This window comes from Vitis riparia, chromosome 6 (genome assembly GCF_004353265.1).
Source record: "Vitis riparia cultivar Riparia Gloire de Montpellier isolate 1030 chromosome 6, EGFV_Vit.rip_1.0, whole genome shotgun sequence".
In the NCBI taxonomy this organism is placed as follows: domain Eukaryota; kingdom Viridiplantae; phylum Streptophyta; class Magnoliopsida; order Vitales; family Vitaceae; genus Vitis; species Vitis riparia.
The window spans coordinates 17,397,568-17,411,571 of record NC_048436.1 but is presented as its reverse complement, the minus strand read 5'-3'; the positions used below and the strand labels follow the sequence as shown (position 1 = coordinate 17,411,571).

Genomic DNA, 14,004 nt, shown 5'->3' with positions numbered 1-14,004 from the left:
AATTCTTTTTGGTACAATGAAAAAAAAAAAAAAAAAAACTTGCATTATCATTACACATTTACTTCAAACAAAACTTTTGACTTTTAACATTTTTCTTTTCTGGGATTTTTATTATGTAGGAAAATATAAGGGAAAATATAAATAAAATAAAATGGATTTAAAATTAATAAATTATTTTTATTTGATAATTCAAATCATTTTAAAATATATCTAAATTGAATTATTTTTCATTTCAAATTCGCCGAACACATCATAATTAAAGTCGAAGGAAAAAGAAAAAAGAAAGTGAAAAAGGGTAGAGGTAAAACCAATTTCAATCATAAAACCCCTTCCTTCTGTTTAAAAATGAGAATCAAAGGATCAAATGACCACAATCATCTGTGTTTAGGAACAAATGTACTTTAAGGAAAAGATCCCCATCATTTCTTCTAGTAGTCCTTGTCGAGGTGTTGCCCACTTGTAATGGTAGTTGCTATGGTTGGTCATCTAATCCAATACCTGCACCTCCACCATTGTTTGGCTGCCGAGAAAGAGAGAGAAAGACCGAGACTGGTCGTCTCTAAAAGACAAAGACCAACGACCACCTTTTTATTCTTCTTCTTCTTATCGTGTACGTTTGAAGCAACAAATATTTTCCCCATACCTTCTACTGTTATTACTATGGTATAATAAAGCGTATTATTCAATATTCAATATTGTATATGCTTCTCTGTTTCTCATCTTTCTCGTTCAAAGCCCGCCACAACCCAGGCAACTCTCTCTCTCTAGTTGGACTTCGGAGCTTCCTAAGGCTCTGCTGAGTTCGATTCTCTGCTCAAAAGGTACTGAATTTATTCTGTTGTTCTCTTCTCTTTCTGGTTTTCTCTCTCTCTCTCTCTCTTAAGTTTTTGTCACTGTCGAGGTAACCCAGGAAAAGAAAACCAGCTCGTGAATTTTAATACGGCTTTTGGAGTTTTCTTTTTCTTTTTCTTTTTCTAGGAAAAAATAGCACCCTGAAGGCCAGAGATTTGAGAGTTGAAGTTTTCACTTTTTGTGGGTTTACTTCCCTTTCTCTGCAGCCAAACTCAGCATGAGTTTTTTTTATTGAGTTTTTATAAAAGTTCTATATCTTTTGATGGATTAGAGGTGTTAATTCGTCGATCTATGGTTGACGCATCTCTTTGATTTGCGTCTTTTGAAAAGACGGCAATCCCTTTTATGGCTCTCTGTATTCTTCTTTTGAAACTTCATTTGTTTCTGGTCAATGTTCTCTGAAATTCTTAAGATGTCATTATGTATTTGTCGCAAATAAGAAACATGCCTCAATACTGGAAAAAGGGCATAAAAAAACAGAAGTTAAAGTAATGAAAAGAAAATTTATGAGCTTTTTAGATATGGGTATTATTGGATATTGATCCTGCAATCCTGGTCAATTGTTATGATTCAATTTTGTTTAAAATTCCGGGTTTTTTCCATGATATTTGTTTCAATTATTGGGATCATGTATGGGATTTGAGAAGCTTTTAAGACATGGGTTGTAGGTGATTTTGAATTTTGTTGTTTTGGCTATTGGATTTTCTGTCTTTTCTCATTTCTTTTGTCGGGTTTTTGAGTAGATAGTGGCTGCAATTCAATCCATTATCACTCTGAGTAGGTTTGGAGGACCAGCTTTGGTTGTGGAAATAAATGGGAAAGCCATTGAGGCGCCAAGACAGTGATGTTGGGGTTGAGGAGAATCATCCAGGCTGCATATGGGGCATATTTCACATTCTTGACTACCACCATTGGCATACCGTCAAGAAGATCCTTCCACACAAATGGCACCGTGGCAGAAGACATGCTAGATGTAAGCATCTTAATTTTCCTCAACCCCATATTTGGTTCTGCTCCACTTTTCCCACAAATATGGACATTTCTGTGAAAGCAATGTGGAATTTTGCATATATAGCTGTTTTGAAAACAACTCTTATGGTATTTGGAATTGGTAAATGTGAAGTAGATGGGGTTTTTAAGCACTTTTCCATGGCAGTTTTCGATAGAAACTCCAGCCTAATTCTTCTACTTAAATGCCTGTTTTTTTTCTTCCTTTTGTAGGTGATAAAAATCTACGAGAACATTTGATTGACAGTGGCACTGGCACTGGCAAAGCACAAGACTGCATGGATGATGAAGCAGACCAGTCTGTTGTAAGTTCATAACATGGAACTGCATCTGCTTTAATGAATGAAAAATTGTTTGGTTTGTACACAACAGAATGTAAAGTGACATTATGTTACCTTTGATATACATCAGGTGAAACAGAGTACTACAGAAACTAACCAAGCGAACAAAAGGTCTGGCAAAGCCCGCGGTAAAGAGACAGGGAAGAAAGGGGGTCCAATACATCGTGTTTTGGGCTTCCCTGGACAACCTCGGTTGTGGCGAACTGTTTCAATCCATCATCTAGAACCTTCAGATCCTCGGCTTGGTGAAAGAAGCACTGCTGCTGCTGTATTGCCGGATCCACCTATTCTAAAAGCCTCCGAGGAGCTAGCTTCCGGGAATTTTGTGGACTACTTGGGGCATACCCGGGATGCTAAGAAGCATGGGATATTTCATAAGAGAAGTGAGAAAGCAAGGAAAGCTTCAGTGTATCAGAATATCATGGATTCTGACCAGCTCAACAGAGATATTTCAGGTCATCAGCTAAAGGAATGTGTGGATGTCTTGGAGCTATTACGCATAAACAAGGAGTTATTTGTGAAGATTCTACAAGACCCAGATGTCGGCATTGCAAATCGTTTTCATAGCCTGCAGACCTCCAATTCCCAAATAAAATTAACCAAATCAGGATCATTTCCTACAGCTGATTTGGCCCGCCGGAGAAATTTCAAGCCTAGTAAACTCGAACACAAGCAGAATGAAATTTGGTCCTTCCCAAAGAGAGAAAAACTGCTTCCTAGTGCTCAAGCACCAAAGTTGGTAGCATCCAAGTCTTCAAAGGATGTCCGTGTGGCTGATGATTTTATAGGCAGTGCTCCAGAACAAGAAAAAAGTTTGGTGAAGAACCAAGAGGATGTAAATCATTTGGCAGATACTAAGCAGAGAATAGAAAATGCTACCGAAGAGAGCACAAAGGTGAGTAACCTCCTCGTCCATGGAAGCTTGTCCACAGATGAGAACGAGGTGGCTGAATGGAGAAGGGAGAGTACAATAGGCCAAGATGGTGAAGACAAGCCCAGGGATGACAGTGCAACTGATATCCCTGGCTATGAACACAGGAAGGGTGGAGTCTACAGCAGAAGAACATCTTTTCCAAATGACTCATTGGACAGATATGCTCAGTTGTTTGAGCATGGTTTTAGGAGAGAGGGCAGGTGGCATCACTCTAAGAGCTTAAAAGTGACAAATGAGAATGATTTTCCATCAGGGGGGCATGGTCGGAAAACAACCAGAAGGAATCTGTCTCTGCCTGAGTTCAATTTTTATTGTGCACAACCAAATGAGTTGTCTTCTGATGCCCTTTGTTCAGGGAAACCAAGTAGGACGTCTTTGGATAGCACTACAAATATCACAAGAGAGAGTCACAATGAACCAAAACCTGTAGACTTTCCTTCAAGTACAGAGGAATGTGTAGCATTAGAAGCTGTTGTAGGCACTGAATTTCAAAAAGACTTGGTAGATGAAAGTGACAGTTATAATCCAAGTATTGAGTATCCGGCTGGGTCTTCAGTAGATTTAGATTACCAGAATGGGCTTAATGAGAATGCAGATGAGCTAAATATGGAGAAGAGCCATGGACAGGAAAATATTTTACTCACAGATGCTGTTGCTGCAGAGACTGAAGATAGCAAAAAAATTGTACAAGGAAGTGATAGTGGTCCAATTGTTGAATGCCCCGCTGGATTAATGGTAGGCATAAATGATGACGGTGGGCTTAGTGAGGACATGGATGAGCCAATAATGGCGGAAAACAGCCTTAGCCAAGAGCAGGAGGTGGATCTTGAGAAGAATTCCAGCACCGAGCTTGCACAACCAAGTCCAGATTCTGTTCTTGAGTCCTGTTTCCAAGATGTCATAACTACCCCAGCAAAGTCGACATTTTCAGAAGGTAATCATCATAGACTTCTTTCCAATGTGCTTCATATTCCACTAATTTTCTAGCTTACTATTTCATTCTTGAAAAACTTTTTTCTTGTTTGGACAACCCCTTTTTCAATATGGTTAGAAAATTGACTGTTTAAATTAAATTGTATCAGGCACAGAGTTGAAACCAAGGCGCATTGATTTTGAGGAGTCGGATACTTTGATCAACTCAGAGGGCAGGTCCAGCACAGATGAATTGTCACACGTTTATGTCACAATAAACCATGAGAAAGTTAAAAATGGAAACAAGGGTGCCTACAATCACTTCCTGGATGATGAACTGGTTAAAAAGGATGAAGCAGAGTTCAATTATGTGAGGGACGTCCTTGAGCTATCAGGCTTCACTGGGAAGGAGTACCTAGAGGCATGGCACTTGTTAGACCAGCCATTGAGCCCCTCAGTGTTCGAGGAAATGGAGGCCTGCTTGCCCCACGAAAACCAATGCTCCAAGGAGGAGGTCGGTCCAAGCTGTGATCACCAGCTTCTGTTTGACTTGGTTAACCAGGCGTTGCTCGAGATCTATCAAAGATCATTCACCTACTGCCCAAGAGCATTGTCATACAGCTGCCGTGTCCATCCAATGCCTGTAGGCCATCATGTTATTGAGGCGGTCTGGGCAAGTATTCGCTGGCGCCTGAGCTCGGGACAGGAGAAGGAGCTGACACTGAACGATGTTGTGGCTGGAGATTTGGCAAAGGATGATGGTTGGATGAATCTCCAGTCGGAAACAGAGTGTTTGGCATTGGAGATGGAGGATATGATTTTCCATGAACTCTTGGATGAAATGCTTTGTTGTTGAAGATTATTGAGACTAGAGAAAGGAGCTTCTTGGCCAGCCTTGTACATGAAATTTTGTTTCTGGTCAATTTCCGTGAAGAATATTGTCCATTGGAATTTGTAGATAGGGTTTGAGAAATTATAGGAGGGTGTCTTTTGTTGTGGATTGTATTCCAAAAAATTTTAGTGTTTTAGATTTAGCACAATCTGACTTCTTTTTTGAATTTCTTTGGCCCATTGATCTTCTTGCAGTGCTTATGCTTGGGGTTTTGTAATGTAAATACAATATTTTATATACTTATGGTTACTGTCTTACCATTATAATTAACATTAAAATAATAATTTTAATGCTTATTATTAAAATTGAATATTTTTTTTATATTTAAAATCGATGGTTCAAATTATAATATTGGAAATTCACATATTAATTTTTTAAATAAAATAATATAAATTTGATATAAAATAATCTAATGATTCTGAGAATGAGGTGAGTCCAATTAAATAATCTCTTAATTGCAACTTGTAAGAGTACTTTCAGCCCAATAGTTGAACAATTGGGCAGCCCAGGCTCAGCCCACTATTACCTGACTAGCTACGTTGTACACCGCCCCAAGATCAGCCCACTATCACGATCACCTGACTGAACTCATGTCGGGCACTGCTCTAGGGTTTGCTGACAGCAGAAGAAGGCCCGATCTTTGTATACACAAAACATTCAATCATTCCTTTTCCAAACGCTGCGCTTCGGACATTCCGTCGATCAAGGTACTTTTCCAATCTCAATTCCCAGTTCAATCAGTCAACTTCTAAATTAGATACAATCGTTTGGCTGCTGAGAAAATGATGAGAAATGAAATAAAATTTTGAATCGTAAACTTTTCACCATCTAGAGTACGAGAATACAGAAAATTGTACTTTGCTGAAGCCCCTATCATTCTTTTGCTCTGTTGGTCTGAGTCATTTTGAATTTTTTTTTGTTTGTTTATTTGTTTTGGTTTTTTTTGGCCGCAAAGTAAGTGAGACGGATAGCATAGTAATCAAAATGTGGTTTTCTTTTATTTATGTTCCTTGCTCACCCAAACTGAAGGTGGGATTTCACTGAGTGCTTTATAAATTTTGGGTTGGGGGGGGGGGGGGGGGGGGGGGGTGGGTTGTTATGGAAGTTTTGGATTCTAGTGTTTCTTCTTGAACAGCTGTGGAACTATTGCCAGTTTGGATTACAGTTCAGACTGAAATTTTTGTAAGATAAACGGTCTTTGCTATTTGGGAATGTTTTTTCTTGCATAAAAACAGAGTTAGTTTTGATACAGAGAAAACATGAAAAAAGTGATTAAAATTTTGAGTTGTAAACGGTGATTCAAGAAAGTAGAAAAATGCCACTTCACTTGAAATTCACACTTCTAATGGCCTTTTTCTTTTTGTCTTTTTTGGTAGCAAAAGATGAGATATAACATAGGAATGAAATATTGTTTTCTTTTATTGCTCTGTTTTCTTGGAAACCAAAGTTTCTCGTTGAATGCTTTTAACCTATCAATGCTATTGTTGAAAATTTTGAATTCTTGGATTGCATCATGGAATACATTGAAAGTGCCAAAGGATTATTGGGGAACCATTTTCCTCATAGTTCTATAAACTTTTTAAATTATAGGATAACCGTGGATAATTTCTCACCTGGATGAGGAAATATTAGAACAAATTGACTAATTCTGGAAAGGAGTTTGAGAAAGAGAGGAATTGGCATAAGGTGTCATCTGTAATGACTGATATAGTTGGTTCAGTTTGTAAGTAGGTTTCTGTTCTTAAATCACATTAATCAAAGAAGGCCACTAATTTGGGCATTCATTACTTATGAAGTGGATGATGTTGCAAAGGCAATCTTTCTTTACAATTTCTTATGTATTTAGCTTATGAAAACAGAAAAATCTTTGGCAGTTTTTGCAATTAATCTTATGTGAGTGTATATCATCCTCTTGTGACTTGTGAGGGCTACATTGGACTCCTTTGAAACATCCAACCAAGTTGCTCAACCTGCCCAAAGTGTTGTCAATATTGAATTTTGCAAAATGGTCATCTAGGTAATTAATTCATATTGCCTTCTTCTACCCTTCTCTATTGGTTTTCTATCTTTTAAGTTCTTTCGCGCCATTTAGGTGCTCAGAAAATTGAGCAAAAGAAAGCTAAGGAAAAAAAAAGTTATATCTCTGAGTTCTCATTGAGAAGGCAAAAGCCTTCATTTTTTGGAACATAATACAAATATTTTGCTTAGTCATAGAAATGTGGTTTTCATTTTCTTGTAAAGAAAAGGAATTTAAAATTAGGATGCAGTATTTTTCATTTTATTTTTCTTCAGTTTTCTTAGCAACCAAATAGTTGTTGGTTTTTCATTTGTCACTGAGATATATAGTTGTGGCCCCTGCATTGATGGATTCGTGATTTAGCTGATTTCAATGTCAATTTTACTTATGCGGATGCATTTATATGTATAAAACACCCTAATTTCTGTGAAAAAATGACCGAACTGAAACCACCATGTAACTTGTAGTAATCTCAAAAGAAAAGAAAATAAAATTTCTGAAACAAAATTCAAAATGTTGTTGGCAAATGTTTGAAGGGAAGACAAGGATTAAATTGGTGAGATGCATCATTTACATCTTAGTATGCTGGTAGTTTTCATGAAGAGTAATTGTCTAATCTGCATTCCACTAAAGAACTCTTCTTTATCAGTAATGGGAATTACATTGCAGTGAATTGAAGGTTAATGAATATAATGGAGGCAACATACTGAGGAATATGGAAGGTGCAAGCCCAGTTAAAAGTAAATAGCTTGTGTTGAGGAGTTCAAATCATCCATATGGTGACATTAGATGAAATACTGAAGTGCTCTTTTCTGTGCTAAGCACTTCTGCATTTTGTGAGTGCCCAGTGCCCTTAATTCACATATCTTCAAGACACCTCCAACACTAGCCTGGCATCAACAGATAATAAATAGTATCTGGAGGAGGTATAGGAAAAGTTCCTTTTTTTTTCTTTTTCCTTTTTTGAATGTTGCAACATACATGACCTAGTTGTTGATGGTAGTGTCTAAATGAATATATAAGATCTCAAGGATTAAAAGAAGAGAAAGATGTGGTTGCGCTGTGCCAAACCCCTTCAGTACTTGGAAGTCTTGAGAAAATCCTCCAGATCACCATGTCATCTTCCATTCCTTTGCCCTTATTCTGATACTCCTTACAAGAAGTCAAAGAGTGCCCCTTTACAGGTTTCTGACCTCACTTCCACACAATTTTGTATATAGAATATTCTTAATCTTTATTATATATTTACATCTTCTTGATTTTGTGTTGTGATTTTGGGACTTTGTTTACAGGAAAGAAAAATGATTGATAGATTTAGGTTATATGCCAAAGGAGGTGAGGGTGGCAGTGGTTGTTCCAGTTTCCACCGTAGCCGACATGATCGCCATGGCAGACCTGATGGTGGGTTCTCTTTTCTAGTCGAAGTCTTTATAATCATTATTTGATCAGATTATAATATTTCTTGGCAGTTCAGGTTACTTATGATATTAGTTCATTTAATCATTAGTATGTTTTCCTCCTTTTTAATAGGCTGTTATGATCTTTCCATTTGACCGGTGACTAATATCTGCTACTTTCTTAATCTAATGCCCTATACTTTGGTTTCCTTTATTGATTGAAACTTATTCAAACAAATCTCAAACGTTTCCATTCACGAAATAATTGCACATTCTAGTCATTTTCTTAGTTTGGAGTGACAATTTGGAATTAATGGTTTTTATATATTGCCATGTTTTTCATCTATATGTGGAATCAAGGAAGGTGGGGATGGTGGAAGAGGGGGAGATGTGATTCTAGAATGCTCTGCCACAGTTTGGGACTTCAGCAATCTACAACATCATGTTGTATGTACCATTGCCATCTTCTCCTTCATTATCTTTTGGTTTTGTGTCCAAGTTTTCCAGAACAATATAGATCTTGACGGCCAGCATTTAGAGAATTGAGTAATGGTGATGCTGTACTGCAGAATGCAAAGAGGGGAGGACATGGAACTTCGAAGAATAAGATAGGAACCCGAGGGGCAGATAAGGTTACAATAAATAAGATGTTGGATGTCACTTCTGTTAAATGATAATTTCATAGTTTATTGAGAAGCTTATTTTCTGGCAGGTAGTTCGAGTGCCTGTTGGCACTGTAGTTCATCTTGCAGTAGGTGAAGTTCCTTCTCAAGTTGAACACCGATCTTCAGCAGCATTGGATCCCTGGGAGATTCCAGGCTCACTTGATGTTGATCTATCTGAATCTCACCAGAAACCTGCCTGTGTGAACCCCAGCACAGTGGAAGTAGCAGAAACAGTGGATATTATTGATGGCTCATCAACTTGTATTGAACAAACTGTGGAAGAATCTGTCGGAAAGAGGCAAGCTACTCAAGTTTCATCATCTGTGTCTCTTCCTCAATCTTCTCCTTCCAATAACAAATCCAGAATTCTCAATGAAGATTTTCTATCCTACAAGGGAGAAGGGGGGAGTGACCCTGAAATTGTGGAGACTGATGATGGTATGTCCGAACCAGAGTTGGAAGAACAAAGGGAGGAAAAGGAACAAATACAATACAATGTTGCTGAATTAACAGAAGAAGGCCAACGTATAATTGTTGCTCGTGGAGGGGAGGGTGGTGTAGGCAATATCTCTTCATCCAAAAATTCTAGGGACCACAAACTTACAAAACTTGGGGCTGAAGTATCCGATGATGATCAATCCTCTCTTGGCATTGGGTCTCCTGGTTCAGAGGCTATTCTTGTATTGGAACTCAAGAGTATTGCTGATGTGGGTCTTGTGGGATTCCCAAATGCTGGTAAAAGTACCCTTCTAGGGGCTATGTCAAGAGCTAAGCCAACAGTAGGCCACTATGCCTTCACAACTTTGAGGCCAAATATTGGGAATCTAAAGTATGATGATTTATCAGTCACAGTGGCTGACATTCCAGGTCTTATAAAGGGTGCCCATGAGAATCGTGGACTTGGACACGCTTTCCTGCGGCACATAGAACGCACTAAAGTTATAGCTTATGTGGTAGATTTGACTGCTGCATTAGATGGTAGGAAAGGAATTCCACCATGGGAACAGCTGAAAGATTTGATTTTAGAGCTAGAGTACTATCGAGAGGGTTTATCAAATCGACCCTCCTTAGTAGTGGCAAACAAAATCGATGAGGCAGGGACTGAAGAAGTTTATGAAGAATTGAAAAGAAGAGTGCAAGGTGTTCCAATCTTTCCTGTATGTGCAGTTCTGGAGGAGGGAATACCAGAGCTAAAAGCTGGCCTCAGAATGCTTGTGAATGGTGCAGAATCATATGGGCTGAGTTTGGACAGAATTTCGCTTGACTAGGTTGTTCCTGACACAAATTCTTTGCTAGTAATGAGTGTTCCCCACACATTTCATTGGAAAATATGTGCTGCAAACAACTAGGTAATCAGCTGGGACATTGAGTCCCAGATGCATTGCAGGTAGTCTTCAGAGCCAGAGAGATTTTGAGGTTAGTATATTTTTGTTAGCTGTCACTAATCACTTAAACCGATGATGAATCAAGGCTCCTGTTTGCTGGTTTTTTTCTCACCGGTTGACCGATTAGGCCAATGTTATTGTTTTGCTGTCTGTCAACGGACTGTAGATGGAAGAAATGCTGAAAATTGTTTTTGTTTTACAAGCCTAATAACAGGATAGCCTAAACTGCTGGTTGAACCCAGTTTTCTAAAGATACAATGTGTTCATACTCTGTTGTCTGGCTTGTTTGTGATGCTTCTTATATGCCAGTACAATACATATAATCACCCACCTCCTGCAAAGGATTACAATTTCAGCTTCTTATCAGCTAATATATTATCAATGTCTTCTTTCAAACTATAAATATAATTGTAGTACCAGAACACTCCACTTGACCACCACCTGGGATCTGTAAATTCTACTAGAATTTTCTATTGTGGTTCTTAAGCTTTCATTTTGTGATTTCTTGGGCTGTGAACTTACTCATTACAAGATGTTTAACGAGTCAAACTACCAAGAATTTTGATAGATCTCCTTCAGGCATAGCTGGCAATCAAAAGATTGTTTTGTGCAAATCAGCAATGTTTGCACAATAAGACCTCAATTAATACATGAAACTGGATAGGAGTCACAACTGTGTTTAGCAGAAAGCTCCAAAAGTAACTTCGAAGGCTCAAAACTGGTAATCTCTGCATTCCAACTTTGCTAAACTTTAAATAATGGTTATGCATGGTAGATGTTCCAGTAGTTTAGACACTTGTGCATATATTATAACAGAGAGAAATCAAGGATGCCTCAAGGGAGTCGCAAGAAAATTGTGTACACCATGTCTATGTTGGTTTTTGGCTCACCTAAGAGTTTGCTTTAGAGGTGACGATGGTTAGTTCGTTTACCAGAGAATGTTTTGAATTTTGGAAGTTGGAAGAAGATAAGTAACCTCTGCCAAGGTAGAGATTTGTTGGTTTTTGGTTCAATTAAAAGGTTGATGTATTTTAGGAATCCTTGTACCATAATGATGAGTCAAAGTGGTATGAGAATCATCGTAACTAGAGTTGTTAAAATGGTTTTAGTCGATCCACGTGATTTTAGCCAATCTCAATGTCTTCATCCAATTTGAAAATGAGTGGATTAATAGTCGTAGCGAAGGACCTATTATCACACCTTGGAAATATTGTGCCCCCTATTTTATCTTTATTTCTCTTACCATTTCTCTTTATATTATTGGCTAGTTTAGTTTATATTTTACTTGGGTGCTTTTGGAAGTCTTTCGGGATTAGGTCGAAGCACAACAAACTGGCATCAGAGCTTTCGCTAGCACAATAGTATATAGACTTGCCCGTAAACCCTTTGACAACGAACAACACTTATAAGGGTTTGTGGCATCTTATATTAGTGAAGTAAAGTTCAGACAAATATGCAGAAATTTCTCCGACCACGAATCACGGGTTCGTGAACCAGCGGTTAAGAGCACTGCCAAAATGAAAAACCCTTCATTAGAGAATCATGGTACTCCTGCTGAAAAACATAATAAATCAGCTATAAGGATGACCAGCCAAAGACTCAAAAAACATGAAAAAGTGGTGAAAAGATACACAGAAACAAACAGCAGCCAGTATCTTCTTCAGACGAGCACAAGAACCAAATGCAGATACTGGGATATCAGAAATTCTTGAAGTTGAGCAACTGTGCCATGCATCTCCCAAATTAAGCTCTTTTTCAGCTACAAGACGTATGCAATGGCAGAAAATTCTCAAGAATTCTATGTCATAATTTGTCTAGTCTACAAATCCTACAAAAGAAATTCCAACAATAAAATGAGTGGTGAAGACACAAGGTTGACAAAGCCTCAGATGGTACCATTGTAAAAGCAAAGTGGAGTCCATATAATCCTTCGTCACTGTCTTAAAGCTACGAGCTAAAGCATTTGCTTTTTGCTTTATTTGGAGTCGCTTGGGTTCTTACTTCGTTGGTTAAGGAAGTCTTGTAAAGTTAGCATAACTTCTTTGTGGGAAGAAAGCAAAATAAGTTATTCTTGATGAGAAAGTAGAGCTCAAGTTCATTCATTATTTGACCAAAATGTATCAAACTTACTTCATGGTTTTGTCAAGAGCTCCAGGGAGCAGGTGCTCTTCTTCATCACAATTCAGGGAACACTGTAATTAAAGCCTGGAATTCAGGGATTGTTCCACACCTAATACCGGAAAAAGTTGAACTATAATGAATTTGAAGAGTTCCTTTCTTTTCCAACATTTTCTAAGGCACCAAACGGAAATTTTCAAGCCTTTAGCTTTCTGGGCCAAGCCCAATCCCTTGAAGAAAACCCAACTAACTAAGCTTGCCCTTTTAAGCCTTAGGGGAGGTAGAGGGAATGGATGAACAGTTAGAAGTTGGAAGTTATAGTTTAAGTTCCTGATTTTAAAGAGAAATTATGGTATTATAAAAGTTGGTTTCCATGTAACTCAAGCTTGGGTTTTTAGAAAAAGAAATGTTACATGTTCAACTTTCTTCTAAACCATAATTACTCAAATAGATAGAAAATATTTTATTTATTTGAAACAATAAATTGTAGCTTTGAAAGTTAATTCAAATGGGACCTTAGTAAAGTTCTTGCCCACTTCAACTAAGATCAATTTTCTTAATTTTTTTTAGTGGGATTTATATTCTGTTTCATACATATTAAGTAAAAATATTTTTCTAATGAAAAGGTTTGAAAAATATGATGTGAGACAGCTCACAGGCAAGCCCATTGATTGGTCACATACAAAAGCACCTCTAGGCCATCCACATTGAGGGGATAGAAGTGACCAAGGGGCCACCAAATATTGAAAGCTTTATATATGTATATACACACATATGTAAAAGGTCTCTTCACTTTATTGTAAAATGGGTAGGAGTAGGACCAAGAGCATTGGACAACCCTTGAGTCAAAGAAAGGAGATTGATTCTTGCTTCCCACTTCATAATTGAAAATGCAAAAAGAAAAAGAGAAAGTAGGCTTTGGAAATATCAAAATATGCGGTGGTTGAAGAGATGGCAGTGGAGCAGGGCAAAGCAGAGAGCAATGCCACTCTTTTTGCTAGTATAAAGTGCACCAAGGAATCCCATCATACATTTTCAGACCCAAAGCATATATCTATCCTATTGCCTCCCACCCCCTTCTTTTCTCTTTGTTTTTAGGCCTTCTTTTACTCTTGTTCTCCCATTTTTGCTTTGCCTTAGTAGGGAAATAATTAGGTCTATAATCATTGAACAAAGAAAGGTAGGGTTAGGGTGGTAGTCATTCATAATCCACCATTTTTAGAGAGGAGTAAATTACTTTCTAATATTTGAAAGCAATCTTTTTTACATATATGCCAAAAAGAAAAAAAAATTATGACATAACCATTTTTATATTTTTCAAGGAAAAGGTCAATGGAATTGATTAATCCATGGAAGAAGTTCAGAAAAAACAGGACTCCATTGTGGACAGAAGAAAGTCCAAGCCTCACTCATGCTGTTTTGTTGTAAAATTGTGTCTAATGCAGCATGTTTCATGCCTTTTCATTCATACCTGCTTGCTTTA

The 14,004-nt window shown here is 37.7% G+C and overlaps 2 protein-coding genes across 6 annotated transcripts; both read left to right on the top strand.

Annotated features, from left to right (window-relative positions):
• Nucleotides 1-519: 519 nt before the first annotated feature.
• LOC117916733 lies at nucleotides 520-5,199 on the top strand. Its single transcript, XM_034832883.1, has 5 exons — nucleotides 520-821; nucleotides 1,596-1,825; nucleotides 2,074-2,165; nucleotides 2,272-4,069; nucleotides 4,218-5,199. The coding sequence occupies exons 2-5, from the start codon at nucleotides 1,666-1,668 to the stop codon at nucleotides 4,901-4,903; spliced, it is 2,736 nt and encodes a 911-aa protein (XP_034688774.1). The 5' UTR covers nucleotides 520-821; nucleotides 1,596-1,665; the 3' UTR covers nucleotides 4,904-5,199.
• Nucleotides 5,200-5,509: 310 nt separating this feature from the next.
• On the top strand, nucleotides 5,510-10,758 carry LOC117916784 (probable GTP-binding protein OBGM, mitochondrial). Of its 5 annotated transcripts, none has more exons than XM_034832952.1 (7): nucleotides 5,510-5,646; nucleotides 7,626-7,882; nucleotides 7,960-8,140; nucleotides 8,249-8,357; nucleotides 8,718-8,800; nucleotides 8,923-8,985; nucleotides 9,066-10,758. In XM_034832952.1, exons 3-7 carry the CDS (start codon nucleotides 8,006-8,008, stop codon nucleotides 10,284-10,286), a joined length of 1,611 nt encoding a protein of 536 aa, XP_034688843.1. In that variant the 5' UTR covers nucleotides 5,510-5,646; nucleotides 7,626-7,882; nucleotides 7,960-8,005; the 3' UTR covers nucleotides 10,287-10,758. The 5 variants fall into 5 exon arrangements, with proteins under 5 accessions (XP_034688843.1, XP_034688845.1, XP_034688842.1 ...); XM_034832951.1 differs by having other exon boundaries at nucleotides 5,511-5,646; nucleotides 7,980-8,140; XM_034832954.1 differs by having other exon boundaries at nucleotides 7,606-8,140.
• The last annotated feature ends 3,246 nt before the right edge of the window (nucleotides 10,759-14,004 follow it).

Bases quoted from the DNA above. Each gene is read 5' to 3' on its own strand.
- LOC117916733 (XM_034832883.1), top strand. From the start codon at position 1,666: ATGGGAAAGCCATTGAGGCGCCAAGACAGTGATGTTGGGGTTGAGGAG. The intron at 1,826-2,073 runs GTAAGCATCTTA...TTCCTTTTGTAG, and splicing joins TGGCAGAAGACATGCTAGAT to GTGATAAAAATCTACGAGAA. The intron at 4,070-4,217 runs GTAATCATCATA...AAATTGTATCAG, and splicing joins AAAGTCGACATTTTCAGAAG to GCACAGAGTTGAAACCAAGG.
- LOC117916784 (XM_034832952.1), top strand. From the start codon at position 8,006: ATGTGGTTGCGCTGTGCCAAACCCCTTCAGTACTTGGAAGTCTTGAGA. The intron at 8,141-8,248 runs GTTTCTGACCTC...CTTTGTTTACAG, and splicing joins CAAAGAGTGCCCCTTTACAG to GAAAGAAAAATGATTGATAG. The intron at 8,801-8,922 runs GTATGTACCATT...GCTGTACTGCAG, and splicing joins GCAATCTACAACATCATGTT to AATGCAAAGAGGGGAGGACA.